Raw genomic sequence first — 14,959 nt, 5'->3', positions numbered from 1 at the left:
TGACTATTTGTTTAGAACTCACTGCGCTCTGCTTTCATGTGTCAATAATATGTAAATTTTATCATTAATATTCAAGTCGAGTTTGATTCATTACAGTCAATTCATAGTCTAATTGAATTTTTAGAGGCAACTGACAGCCCTAGCCAGCCGTCTGTGAAACTATTTGAGGTAAATACATTTTAACATTTTCTGAAACACAGTGACAAACCCAGGTTCTGCACTCCTCTGAACTCTATGCACAGACCAGACAGGTCAATATCAGCCAAGCAGGGTCATCACCAGTCAATACTTAAGCAATATCACACGAGAGGGAGTGCTGTTGTACTGTATATCAGCACGGCTGTGATTCGGTCGTAGGCACGAGGCCGCAGGCTGAGTGTCGAAGATAATCACAGCTGTGCTGATATACAGTACAACAGCATGACCTCGAGTGTGATATAGCTTTTATACAACAGTTGTATAAACAAAGCTATTCATCAAGTAATGGTAATTTGAGACAACAGGGGGCGGTTGCACCAGCTGGACGTACACCCGGTCGTAAGACTAGGCTGGACGTAAAATGCGCCTTAAGCCCTACAAAGAATTAATATCCGTTGAACCATCGTAGTGCTACGTCTGAGACTAAATCTTACCTAGTCAAAGGTAGGTGTAAGTGAAAAGCCTTGACTAGTTTCCAAGGTGACAATAAAAAAGTTGATACAATGGCACATCTAATATACAGGCAACACGGTCAGCGGGCTTTCAGGCGTGAAAGAGTAATGAGAGATCGCACCAATCCTCTGGATATATATGGAGATAGAGAACTTATTGAGAGATTTTGTTTCAGCGGGGCTGAATTGTTTGAATTAATTGACGAGTTATCACCGCAGTTGCAACATGTAACAGATAGGAACGGAGCGCTGTCCCCAGCACTGCAGGTGCTAATTTCTCTTCGATTTTATGCCAGTGGATCTTTCCAAAATACAGTCGCTGATATGGTGAATGTAAGCAGAAGTACAGCATGCCGGGCGATACGACGAGTTTCTCTGGCCCTTCAAGATCGGGCTCACCGGTATGTTCATCTACCCACCCGGCAGGAGGCCACACACACCATGGAGAGATTTCGCAGAGACTCTGGCATACCCGGTATTTTTGGTTGTATTGATGGTACTCATGTGCGCATCCGGGCACCATCTAAAAACGAGTACCCTTTTGTGAACAGGAAAGGCTTTCACTCAATTGTTCAATGTTCAGGTTGTGTGCGATGCAGACATGAAATTAACTGATGTGGTGGCGCGGTGGTTTGGGTCTACCCATGACGCACGCATCTTGAGGGAGAGCGCACTGGCAAGAGTGTGTGAGGAGGGACGGTAGCTCGATCGTGTAGCTGGCCCTTCGCTCTAATAGCTGGATTTCTAAGGGAAGTTTCTGTTTCTCGAGCTCAAGCTTCTCCTTTTCCACCCGTAACTTCTCCGTCTCCATCTCCACTCTCATAATTTCTTTCTCCAGTAACACAGATTGGAGGTCTGGATCTCTTGCCCTTCGAGCAGCTACAGTTGCTGTGTTTTCCGGAGCTGTCCGCGGTGCTGAAGGCGGGTTGGGATCCTCTGCAAGAGATGCAGCTTCATTAAAATAAAACTTGCTTCATAAATTTACACCCAGTGGAAACAGGTTTATTACTATTACTATTTATTACTATTTTTAAGAGGCCATGTTACCTTCATGACTGGTGTGTGATGAACTTGCATTTGATGTGGAAGAAAAACGTTCTCCAGCTTCAACTTGCTTTTCTTCCGTTAGGTCTACATAGCTGGCACTAGTGTCACAGCCTCTTAGCCTGTTGAAAGCTGGCGAGTCGTCTCCAAACACATCCATGATGATAGTGCTGTATGGTGAGATTTTAGGAGGGGGTCCCCCACCCATTGGGGGGTTTTTGAGCAGGCTAGAGTGTCTCCTGGCCCTTTTTTCTTAACTTCGTCGACTGTCCGACTTCCTAATCCACTCTCTGCTTCATTGACTGCCGCTGTTATCTTCTGCCAGACGTCTTGTTTTTTCTTATTAGTTATGGCATTGTTTTGTTTGCATACTAAAATATGCATATACTTACTGTACAGTTCAATAATTTTTCTTGTTTCACAATCAGAGTAATTTAATTGTCGTTTCTTCGGCTCAGCAGTCATTTTTAATCTAATCGTTGGTGCAAGTAAATGTAAGTTTGTAACCAACGTGAATGGAGTGGCAACTATCACTGTGGTAGAATGTGTCAGCGTGGACGCGCATCGTCTACGCTGGGCGTAGCTGCGCCTAGTCGTAGTTTTAGATGGTGCAACAGGTGTAAATATTTATCACAAGGCTGGACGTAGCTAAACCCGGCGTAGGGCTTACACCCAACTTTTTTACGTCCAGCTGGTGCAACCGGCCCCAGATGATTTTTGTCTGTTATTTGTCGCCAACAAAAACAGTTCCCTCAGGATTCCGCTACCAAGTGTTGCCAAGCAACAGGTAAACAGTTTCCCAACTGCAAACTAGCTAGCTACTTTGAGGTTAGCACAGACGATTTCAGCTTACTTTCTTCCCAATCTTCCGCCTCGGCCGACCGTTCATAATTCAGGTCAAATGTATCCATATTTGCGTTAGAGTGTGGACGTGTACTCGGAATATCTGGTAAGCATTTGTTTGTTGCACAACACTGTATTGTCTGCTAGAAGTGCTAACCAGCTGGTTAGCTTGCCAGCTACTCAGCTAACATCAGATGACATTGTCGTGATCCGCTTTTTATTTCTCCTCACAAGAAGCGCTCCAGGCAGAGCTTTCTCCACACAAAATAACGCTATGTGTGAACGCAGCCTAATCAACCTGTGAAGCGGAGTGATACATACAGCACAGCGTCCCAGTGCTGTTATACTGTATATCAGCACATAGAGTGCCTCTTGTCTAATCAGATTGCTCGACCGGAACTAACTGTTGTATAATGTATAATAATTGCGGTAGGCAACTGTCCAATACGATCAATACTTGTCTAACTAAATGGCCCCTGTCAGAAACTATTGGATAATGGCAGTGCTTGAATTGGGGCGGTACTCATTTTTACTCTTCTGTGTACTGGTACTTCCTATTGCATACTAGCACCAGCTGGAGCATTTTGTAGTTCTTCATCATATGGAAGATAACCTAGACTATATGCCAGGTCCATATTAATTTCTCCATATACACTATTTCATTACTGTTATCATTTTAATTTGTGCCCTCATGCTGTGAGGCCAAAAGTTGCCTGGCTGACCTGCAGTGCATTGTGGTTCCCCAGTGCGCTAACAAGCGTCTATGTGAGCAATGAAGCAAACAAGCAATAATGCTCCTGTAAGTGAGCCGTGATGCAGCGGGCTAGAAGGGAACTGTCAGAAGTACGTTCGCCCAGATGTGATGAAAAAGCAGGTAGGCAGTCTTGGTTAGGCTCTTACAGCAGGCTGTAATGGCACAATGCCTGAAAAACAGCTTAAGTTGACATGGCATTTGAAAACAGCCCAGTTTTTCTCTCTGAACTTGTGCTTCTCCATTTGTTCCTAATTTTAGCAGATAACTTGCCTGTCCCGGGCCCATTGTTGCGTGTTATTTCACCAGAGGCTACAGTCATTACTTTCAACCCCTTCAGAATCTCAGTACCATGGCCTGTTGTTGTGAAGGATACTGCATGTGTCTTCCTGCTCTTTGTAAACATTTCTGCCGACATGAAACAAAAAAAGTTGCACGCCATTTTATTTCAAGACTTTAATATCAAAGCCTCGCAAGTTTATCTTAAGTCTAGCCCAGGACTAATAAAAACAACATCACTGTTTATGTGGATCTACAGCAATAAATCATGAGCCCAACTGAAGGCAAGAAGAACATTTTTTATCCTATATTTTGACTGTATGCAAAAACACACAAAATATTTACTTAGTTTATGTGTGTGTCCTGGTTGTCTGTATCTAATTTGCACATAACACATATTACTGATTTGATTTGAGCTGGGCAGAGCTGAGATAAGAAGCAGGTTCAGATTGAGTGCAGCTCAGCGAGCAGAGGGCAAGTGGCCTAGCAGCACGGCTCTGATAGGTCTATTGATTTTCCCCAGCATTTTTGATTTGGTAAAAGAAATGGAACAGTGAAATTTAAAAGCCATTTTTCTTCTTCTTTTTTTTGCTGAAGAATATGCCCAAGATGTGTCACAAATGATCAACTATGGCTTAGCAACAGATAAAGGCAAGAAAAACAAATTCGGTCCTTACTCATACATGCATGCTGTTGCTGATATGGAGCAGTGGCATATTTTTTCTAATGTAAGCTGTCCAATCTCACCCTGTCTTGGTTTGTTTTAAAATGACTGTGTTTTAGATACATTTCGCCTGGTATTTTTCATGTTTTGCATCTTTCACACTGAGCCCATCTACTTGCACCATGTGGTGTACAGAAGATCCTATCTTCTACTGAATTGAAGTTAAGCAAGACAAAGCGCCATGAAAGTCAAACAAGGTCTCTGTTAGTCCAACACAATCAAAATAGTACAAGTCAACATCAGCGCTATCACAAACCAGCTGAAGACACACTAGATAACCTTTAAGCAATATCGGCATAGAGAAAACTCATTAAGTATCATGTGTACTCCAGATGCGCAGGCGCTTCCAGGTCATCCCCGCTACCCTCTCTGCTTCTGCTCAAAAAGCACATGGCTGCTGCCGGATTTAATCGGTTGAAAACAATTTTCTGCCACTAAATGCAACAAGTGGATAATCCCTTGATAGCATATATAGTGTGAAATTGAAGTGAAACGGTTTAAGCTTCGTGAGAAAATGTTCTCCGTTGCGTTTTCAGTATCCAATAGCTGGGACGACCCCGCCTCCACTCACCATTTGAGTTTGTCATTGGCTCCCGAGGAGAAGGTGGAGCTTTTGATGACCTCTCCCATCTCCTCGCGACAGAAGCTGAAGTTGTTGATGGTCCACATGTAGGAGAACTTCACCACTTTGATCTGGGCAGAGACAGACAGGCAAGGGATGAAACTAGGTCTCTTTATTTATATATTTATCTATTCTATATGGGTAAGTGGTGTTTGGTCAGCCTGGACTTCAAAACCGCACATCAAAACTGCCTTTCATCTTAATAAACACTGACAACAAACGGAGGGAAAGAAGAAAGGATATTGTAAAAGCAGCAACAGAAAAAAAAATGTTTGCAAGGACATAGAGAGGAGATGAAAAAACAGACATCATCAATGAAAAACTTCATATACCTTGCTCTTAACAGGAGGGTGCTATCTGAACTAGCGGGGCTTGTACCGCTTTGGCTGAAACAAACACCTTTTCACAGTATAGGTAACCTTCAAAAACAAAGAAAACACCTTCATAATGATAATAGAGATTTTGTGAGAAACAAATTAGGCCTATAATATTGAAAGCGGACAGGGTGGTTTTTCCAGGTGTGGTTGGGGTCCATTCAACCCCACACTGTACAGCGCAAGTCAGATAACATACAAAGCCTCTCCAAGTGAACACCTTCAACTTTTTCTGTCTTGACAGAAGGAGTCTCTTCCAGGTTAGCTGCTCATGAACAATGTAAGCCATATTTGAAGGCTGTCTTAGACACTGTCAACTCAATTTAACACTATGCGACAGTTTCAAACAGGGCGTGAGATGGTTGGTGATTACCACCACCATCTACAAAACACAAAATAATGGAGTTTCTCAAAGAAAAAAATGGTATTGCGCCCCTCCAATTATCTTCTGGCAGCTCGTAGTGAATCACATCCCTCCAATTCCCTTTTAAAGTGGTAATCTGTAAGATCCTTTTTCCTTGGAGTTCCTATAGGTGGTGCTCTCTCGAATTTATTTATATGAAAATGTCACAGAATATTTATTACTTCAAAACCATTTATGCTGATGTTCCCTTTATTTTGGAGCTTTTCACCAAGGGTGGGGACTGAATTCCCTGTGGGGCCACCCATACTCAAAATGTATGCACTCATGGTACTGTGTGGCGCCTGGAATAAAAGCAAACGCCAAATGGCCCAGGTTAAGTCATACAGCCATTCTCACACACACACACAGGTCATTCGTCTCTCCTCACCTGAGTGTAACACCAGCTCTCAGCCACGGGGCCGCTGGACATTTCCGCCGGGGGAGGGGGGCTCGGGACTCTGGACATTGCCAGCCTTGATGCAGAGAGGACCTGAGTGGGGCCTGAGCACCAGCCAGGGGTGGGGTGGGGTGGCGAGGGGAGGGCCAACGATCACTCAAGCTGGCCACCCCTAAAGTGACACCTCCCTCGCAGAGAGCCGCAGAGAGACGAATCCAGCAGACCAGAATGTCCAGACACCCAAACAGCTACGGGCCTCCTGTCAGGACACAGAAACACAGTCATTAAAAACTAACATAACTTTAAAGCCAGTGAAGCACATTATTATGGAAAACTGTGACCTTGCGTGCGCTCGTGTGCATACGTCTCCGTGTTTGTGTGTGCGTGTCAAGGCAAATCCTAATTGAATGGTTAGGCTAATTGAGCGGTATTTCCCAGTAAGTAGGACATAACGGCTCAGAATTCATTTGTTTTCAAAGGGGCTCCGGCATTCAAAGCACAGCGGCGGCACACGCTCTGCCTCACTGAGGGAAGCCTTCCTTTATCTGTGCGCGGTTTCGCCTTTGTTTTGCTTTGAGAGGAGCAGAGTGCTGTGCCAGCCATCTGATTCCAGCCAGTCTGCGTCCGTCCGCCGTGGCTCTCATTGAAGGGCAAGACTTAAGACTTTCATCTCAAGCTGCCAGTCTCCACTTGCTCGCACAAACACACACACACACACACACACACACACACACACACACACAAGGTCACACGCTACTTTCAAAAGGCAATACTGACTAAGAAAGGGCAACGCTGTTTTTTTACACAAGTGCCCACTTCGAGGATTTTATCATTCTGAAATGCCGCTATTGATATTTACACCGCCATGGCCACGGCACCTCTCACATTCTTTATGTGGAGAAAGGGAAACTTCCTCATTATTTTTGTCTCATTTTTCTTCCGTTTTTACATTAGCGGTCTCTTGAGATTGAAACCGTCTTTAGAAAAAAAAGAAAAAGGGACATTCAACGATTTCCTTACAAAGCCTCATTTCTCTGCTGCTCCCATCTCTCATTTCCACCGATTTCATCCCTCGCTCCTCCTCAGTTCCTCTCCACGCATTTCATACCTAAGCCATCACAAGGTCTCACGATCTCTTCCTCTCTCTGGCTTTTCTCACTCAACCTGCAAGCCCCCCCCCAATCTCCTGCCAGAGAAACCCTTCCACTCCGCTGCTTAATTAGTGGCTGATTGAAAGAGAAGTTCAGGACCTGAGAAAACTTGGCAGAAACTGGGTATAAGAGTGAGAGCGAGGAGAGACAAGGCGAGAACTGAGAGAGGGGGTGAAGAAAAAAGAGAGAGAGAGAGAGAGACCTCTGTCACAGCGAGCGGATTGGAGACAGGAGAGGCGACACCCAGACCTCCGCAGCCCCAGACCCAGACATGACTTAATTAATGTTTAGAGATAACTTTCAATTGCCGGATCTGATCTTCCTCAATTCAGTGCCCCCCTTTTCTTCTTTTGTGCTATTTGTATCTGATGAAAAACACTGGTGGCATTTTCGCTCAGTAAAACAATAAAATATTAATCACAAAAGTTGGGAGAACAAGGCGGCACTGATTTGCAATTTAAATTACCTGAGACTTCCTGGCAATTAATTATAGTCTATGTGAGTGAGTGAGGATGTGTACGCAAATTTTCACATGCGTGTGTGTGTGTGTGTGTTTGCGTGTGTGTGTATGTCATCGCCGGGGCTCCGTTTCACGGCATTTCTTAAGCCATCTCACACCATTTTTCTTGTATCCTGTCCCTTAAAGTGCGCCGCCAATACCAAGTAATCACGGGGAATCACTTTAAGAAAACATGACAACACTGGCAGCACTGCTAACAGCCTCGCAGCTTTCTAAATAGACCCAGATGACACTTAACCAGAATAAAGCTGAGGATGTTTTTTTTTTTTTTTCTCCTTTTCATGACAAACATCAAGAGCACAGCGGCAGGAGAAACGCGGCAATAACAACTCAGAGAGATGGAGGAGATGTGTGCTAATCATAGGACTCCTCCAGCAGAAATGTCTTCAGACAGTTCATTTGTCACGGGAATCCGACGATGACAGCGCAAATGGGAAGAATGACTAATAGGTGATAATACACACGGCATCGAGAAAATAAATATTGTCACACTACACCGTGCGCCGGGCGGAGAGTTAAGGTGATTGCGTTTCCCCCCACAAAGACAATTAAAAGACAAAGTAGGGCGGTAATGGAGGCGCTGCGCTTCAGATAAGGCAGCCAGAGGATGCTGGAGTGGAAGTGTTTGATCCAGCTGTTTGGGCTCCATCAGCACCTCACAGCTGTCCCTCGACTGGGATGAGGAGCAGTGGAGATTAGGACGAAGGTAAGGATGCTTAGAGACAGAAATACAGACAGAGATTCTGCACAGAAATATATGCCTTAATCTCTTCTGTGGAGAATACAGTAACATTAGCAGCCAGACAACATGTTGCATAGATACATAGAAGCACAGAACAATGTGATTTATTGTAAGATGAGAGTGTCTTGCAATTGTATAAAGATGTAGCTAGTAACAGTCCAGACAAACTATTAGATGAAGAACCCAGACGTATGTAAATAGTTTGGATTTCCAGGAAAACAGGAAAATGTCATCAAAACTATTTACATACACAGAGGATTATGGGAGACTAAAATCACAGCTAAAATGAGCAGATTTATAGTTTAGTTTTCATGATAATACAAGTTTTACCTCATGTTATTAATTACCCACTGAGCAAAAGACGTGATTTCAACGTCGTGTCTATGCTTTAGCTCTCATATAGCCCAGGATCATTACGGCTATGTATAGACCTATTTTAGACCAAGCAGTAAATACATTATTACAATGAATAAACATCTGTAAATACCAAAAATATGCACCAGAGAAGTCCTGTAGACTAGCCTACAAGATAATTATCTGAGCACAAGAAGTAATTTCAACATTGCGTCTATGCGTAGCTCTCATATAGTCCAGGATAATTTTGTCTATGTATAGACATCTAATAAACTTTCACTTTTCAACCCCATTTAAACTTAATTTAGCCTAGACAGCTATGGGCCATTTAGACATGTTTTAAACGTCTAATCAACGTAAAATTGCTCAGTGGGTAGACACTGCTGAAAAAGTAAAAGACTTGATTTGGGCAAAATGATTTTGATAACATCTTGATGACGTTTCATAGCATCCAGGTATAGAGGAGTATATTGTGTGAATTTGGCTCTTGAAGACCAAAAAAAGCTAGAAAGATGTATGATTCTGTATGTGTGTGTGTGTGTGTGTGTGTGTGTGTGTGTGTGTGTGTGTGTGTGTGTGTGTGTGTGTGTGTGTGTATACAGCATCAGTGTGTGTGTGAGTGAGTAGAGAGGGAGGGGAGAGTGATTGGCCACCTCCATCCACATCCTCGTCCCCGTGCCTGCATTCAGAGCGGGGAGCCGGAGGAGGAGAGTGAGGCCTGGAGCCCATTTATATTCATTATAGAGAGACAGGCTGCTCTCACTCTGCCAGTCCAGCCTCCATCTCTCTCCATCTCTCTCCTCCACTCTGTCACACACCTCAACAGGCCGGGGAGGAGAGTCTGACAAACCAACAGACAGATAGATAGATCCAACTTCCTCTGTATAAACAACAGCGAAGCCATGTGATGCCGCAGCCACCGCTCCCATCAGGAAGACAACCGGGGGGCTCATGTTACACCGGTTCACGCTCATGTCACAGTTTGATTCCATACACGATACTCAGCTTGTGGTATGGTAACGCTCGAGGGGTGATATTTCCTCCATCTGTAAATTTTACATGCCGATAGCACAATTTTCTGTACATATGGTATCGCCATCTGTAAATCTATTTTGTATTTGTACGTCTGAAAACAATTACAGTTGTTCAGCCATTTGTACACCTGATAATGTGAACAGCTAGCGGTGCACACTTGCACATCCATTTCAACCTGCGAGTCCGTCTATGAAGATGCTGTATCTTTATTCGCTGTATTATTTTCAATGTGTTCAGTTGTTGTACCGTAATTATTTGTATTATCTTCACTACTTGTCTTGTGCAAAAAAACACAGCATTTGTCTTATTCTTATCTATATCCTCTCCTCTGCTGCTGCGATGAACCAATTTCCCCACGGGGATCATTAAAGTTTCATCTAATCTAATCTAAAGTTATGGTGTAACAAATGAAGTTGAAATTAAAACAAAGTTGCCTACGATGGAACAAGTTAGACTTAGCTACCCATTTCTTCCATAATACGAGGAATGCAATGCATAAAGAGAACAACACTTGTTTGGCATGAAACTATGATACTGATTTGTGAATTTTCCTACCCACTTATGCACTGTAGTAGCATTATACATTTTTGAACTCCACAATGTATATTGTCACTTTGTTTGTGATGATATATTATTAGATCTGTATTTTTGGGCCACACTCTGCACAGTGCTTTAACACCAAGCCAGTTCATTCTGATAATACAAGTAGATCCTAAGTATGAATAGTTAGCATTGTAATTGAGTAAATCTTTACTATCCCCAAAGTAAATGGTCATTGTCAACAGAGTTCATTCTCCTGAGGCAAGTACAGGCTCTGTTTTGCTTTAGAAAGCTAGATTACAGGGGCTTTGTTTAGACATTCATTTATTCAAAAAGGCAACCATACAAAGTTCATTACTGTAAAGAAACATACAGATTATAGCTTTATGATGATGATGATGATGGTGATGATCCCATAGGCCTGCAGGTCATTAATAGGTCTGAATAAAATAGTTAAATATCTCTTGAACAGCCTACAGTATGGCCATATGGCAGGGACTTCAGGCGGCCAAGCCTGCTGTGAAATAGGAGGTGGAGAGTGACAGAATAGAGAGATGGAAAGCCTTCTGGAATTCATTAACGCTATTGCTTAGACTCTCAAAAAGGGAAAATAAATTCATTATGAAAAAAAAACAACATTCTACATAGGAGTGCACATGCACATACACACACACACACACACACACAACATGCCTCTATTCAAATTCCCTTTTACTCGCGACATGAAAGAGAAACATCAAATACACGGCGCCACCCACTAGCCTCTCCCCCGGGGCCCCCACTTCCTGCTGGGAGGAGAAGGGAAAACGGGCGGCGCAGAGCTGACACACCGCCACCAGGTGGACAGGGGGTGGAGCTGCGTGACTCGGCTGCTGCAGGAGAGGCTGGGATCACAGCGGGGATCCTGGAGTGTTTAGAGGGTCACCTTGTGTGGCGAGAGGCGGCGAGGAAAACAGCAAGGTACAGAGACGGGCTACAGAGACCAGAGGGAGAGGCTACAGAGAGTGAAGACAAGCCAAAACGCTGAGGCTGAGTGACAGAGTGTTGCAGCTTTGAGCATATGCGTGACGCATTTCTGAACATACTCAAACACCCACATTCTGGCTCTCTTTTCCAGAGTTTAGAATCGACCCCGCTCGCTCCCCTCCCCCTTTTCCCTGCAGCTCTGGTGAGAAATCTGACAGAGGGTTAATGAAGTCTGTTCATTATAAGGTCAGATTCCATTAAAGGCGGGCGGGAGCACCGATGAAAGCATGTGCAGATGCATCTGGGGGATTGGCAAGATTGATCAAGTGAAGTAGCTGACCCCCATTTCTAAAAAACACACACAGTTGGCTGGAGGTACACTCCCTGTCAAATAAGCACACACACACACACACACACACACACACAGGGATCATATGAAGCCAGCGAATCACACCCTGCGTTATGAGAGATTCAGGAGTTCCAGCAGCAGACGGGCAGAGGGGCATGTGGAGAGGAAAGCAGAGCTGGGGTCTCTCTGACATTAATGACGAGAAAATCTAAAATATATGAGCAGCTGCCACGGATGAGACTGACAGGCAAAATAGGAGGGAGGGAGGCTCGGCTTTCAGGTGCGCGCGAAAGACACACACACGGATGCGGAAACAAGGCGGGATGTGGAGCATGTATGAAAACATGTCTGCTGTTAAACAGCGGTTGTCCATCTAGCCCGAGGCACTCCTGATAACCCTGGCACACACTCAGAGAGAGAAACAGAGGGATAAAAAAGGAGAGGGGAGAAAGCTGGGAACAGCGGGCGCACATGCATGACAGGGCTGAGCGTGACCTCGGCGGCGGCTGGGAAGACGCTGGAGTGTGTCGGATCCAGGGCCGCAGGAGGTGTGATGGATTAAGAGGCGCTGGCAGAGACAGAGGCCCTCCCTGAACCGTGGAGAAAGCCCCACTGAAACAACATCACTATCCTGCTCCATATCACTGACTTTCTCTTCTCTGTCATTCTCTCCCTCTCTCTCTCTCTCCGCTGTTTTTATTTTAGACCAACACCTAAATTCTCCCTCTTTCTCTGGCTCTCTTAAACCCAACACAAGGTTGCTATCAAACAAGGCATAAAACATTTCCCACAGTCTCCTCCTGCTTTGCTCTAATACCACTCTTCTCTCTTCTTTTCCTCAGGTCGTCTTCCTGATCCCCTTTCCTGCTCTCGGAAATATCAACTTGAGATGCAAATTAATCATTTGTGCAGGGGAGATAAAAAAAAAAAGTTCCACAAGGGGGTTTACAATCAGAAATAGTCAGCTCAGCATAAACTAAAGATGTTAACAAATTCATGTCCTAGCTGCTCTTCCCAACATAACTATATCCACGAGATTCTTGTTTTTCTTGATTTTGGCAACACCTTTGGTGATAAGCGGTCATTGCTTTGGTTTTTTGCATTGCATTTCCCAGCAATCACTTCGCACTTTGACGTCACTGGACTGACAGCAGCTCCCTAACCCCCAAACAAACAAGCATGGGCTGTTCTTCTGAGACTAGTGAACTGCAAATAACAGAATGACAGAATTTGAGCTGGTGCCTAACAGCGACCATGTCTACAGAGACGGTGACATCTACTCTAGATAAATATATCAAACATGTTTTCTAAAATGACATGACAACTGTTTAGTTACATTATTACCACGTATCTATTACAATTACTATTATTACAACAATTGCATGCAAATACTCAACCAATGACAACATTAAATTTGACAAAAGCAATAGACCTAAGTTAGTACTTTTAACCAGCTCTCACTAAACTTATGAAACCGAGCTAAACAGACAAGTTTGCCGTTATTCGAATTAGCTGTTAAATATTTACCCGATGTTTGGCTACCAAAAAATTGCTAGTTGTCTGGCTAATGTGCAACTTGCAACTCAATTTAGGTGCAATCAATGTAAACCGCGGCGAGTAAATGATAGCTAAACCTACCAGTCCAAAAGAAAAAGAGCCACATCTGCATCACTTCACATTGTCCCTTCTCATCTTAGAGTGCTTCTCATCTTTGGAAGACAATGCTGATGTTGCTCTAGTTTTGTCTCGGAGACAAGACTTTTTCTGTTGATGCAGTTTGACTTTCCGAACAAAACGCCATCTCTGCTTCCGTAAACGTAAAGGAAAGACCTACCTGACACCAGGTCTGGAGAAGAGCAAATGTAAAAGCTTTCATGAACTGGCTTAGGTTAACAGGTTAAATCACTTGTATGGCATCAGTCGGCAATAGAGAGTAACAACTGACTCTTATAGGAAAAAGTTTTAGATTATTACTTTAAAACCAAACAGAAAGGTTAACTTGTATGTGAAGTTGAACTTTTCTTGTATCATGAGAATATGTCTCTGGAGTACTCTTGAGAAGAGAGTCACGATCATTAAATCGGCCTTGGCACATCTCGATGCACTAAAAATCAAATGATCATAATCTGCAAAGCCCATGAATGCGCTGGCTACCTCCCACTCATCTTAATTCTGCCCAGATGAATCATACTCTGAAACTCTTTAGATCTATACCCCTGCCACTATAGCCTTCCTACCTGGCACATTCTGCTGAACCTGAGACAATCGGCCTCTTACTGACTGACTGGTGAGTCATGTTGCAAATTTTCACGATGAAAACTTTAGCGAACAACCTCTCCTAGTAAGCTTTTATTAAGTTACTTGAATAGGAAATTAGTAGTGAAACTGATAACTAAAGCTTTCCACCACCCTACTGTAGTCTAACCACGCTGTACAGAATCAATATAGAGGATCTCAGAGGGGTAAACAGTTGGATAATATCAATACGAATACTCTGAATTATGCCTAACTTATGCCTAACATAGAGTGCAGAGCAATGGTCATACTTTCTTGATATGAAAATAAAAGATGCTTTCAGCAAGCGACCGTCTCAGCTTTCATCTCTACATCATCATTCATCATTTAACATAATAAACAGTCTACAGTGGCTTAAAGCTAGTCTGGCATAATGTAATACTGAAAAACAAAGAAAAGAAACAAAAGGAAAAATTATCTTGAAAAGCAAGCATTTGGCCCTTGCCTTTATCCTTTCTTCTCCCTCCCCATCTCCCCTTCCTTCCTGCTCTTCCCCAAATCTCTCCTTTGCTCTGCTGCTGCAGAGCTGGCCAGCTGCTGTGTGACTCAGTCGCTCAGTGAAAAAGGTCCAATCCTGAATCCAAACGCAAACAAAAGAGCAGCCCGTCCACAACAACACAAACACCGAGCCCAATCATGGGAGTGAAAATATTCTTTTATTCTCAAAATTGAGCTAAATAACTGATATAAACACTGCCAGGATGAGACAGCATCCTTCCTGTTGGGCCTTTGAAGGCATTTTTAAGCTCTATGTGACCTGTTCACACTTGTATTTTCTATGAACACTGCATCTTAACAAGTCTTTTAATCTTGTTTTTATTCTTTATTCGGATCCTCATTAGTTGACGCCTCAGCCACCAGTCTCCCTGGGTCCCATTTGGAACTTAATATCTGACTTTTCCAAAAACAAAAGAAAAAAA

The 14,959-nt window shown here is 43.5% G+C and overlaps 1 protein-coding gene across 2 annotated transcripts in view; it reads right to left on the bottom strand.

The window, feature by feature from the left end:
* Window positions 1–14,959, bottom strand: part of LOC139640679 (speckle-type POZ protein B-like) — a 57,320-nt gene that overhangs the window by 14,952 nt on the left and 27,409 nt on the right. The window contains exons 4-5 of one of the 2 annotated variants that reach the window (XM_071514864.1): window positions 6,079–6,346; window positions 4,863–4,984 (exon numbers count right to left, since the gene is read on the bottom strand). In XM_071514864.1, the coding sequence (XP_071370965.1) occupies window positions 4,863–4,984; window positions 6,079–6,156 (200 nt within the window). In that variant the 5' untranslated portion in view covers window positions 6,157–6,346. The remainder of the gene's footprint in view (window positions 1–4,862; window positions 4,985–6,078; window positions 6,347–14,959) is intronic. The other variant, XM_071514865.1, reaches the window with a different exon arrangement.

Source organism: Centroberyx affinis, unplaced genomic scaffold, assembly GCF_046629955.1.
Source record: "Centroberyx affinis isolate AG114_WGS23_722 - 3 ecotype Tasmania unplaced genomic scaffold, CSIRO-AGI_Caff_v1 ptg010217l_1, whole genome shotgun sequence".
Taxonomy (NCBI): domain Eukaryota; kingdom Metazoa; phylum Chordata; class Actinopteri; order Beryciformes; family Berycidae; genus Centroberyx; species Centroberyx affinis.
This window is presented reverse-complemented; position numbering and strand designations above follow the sequence as displayed.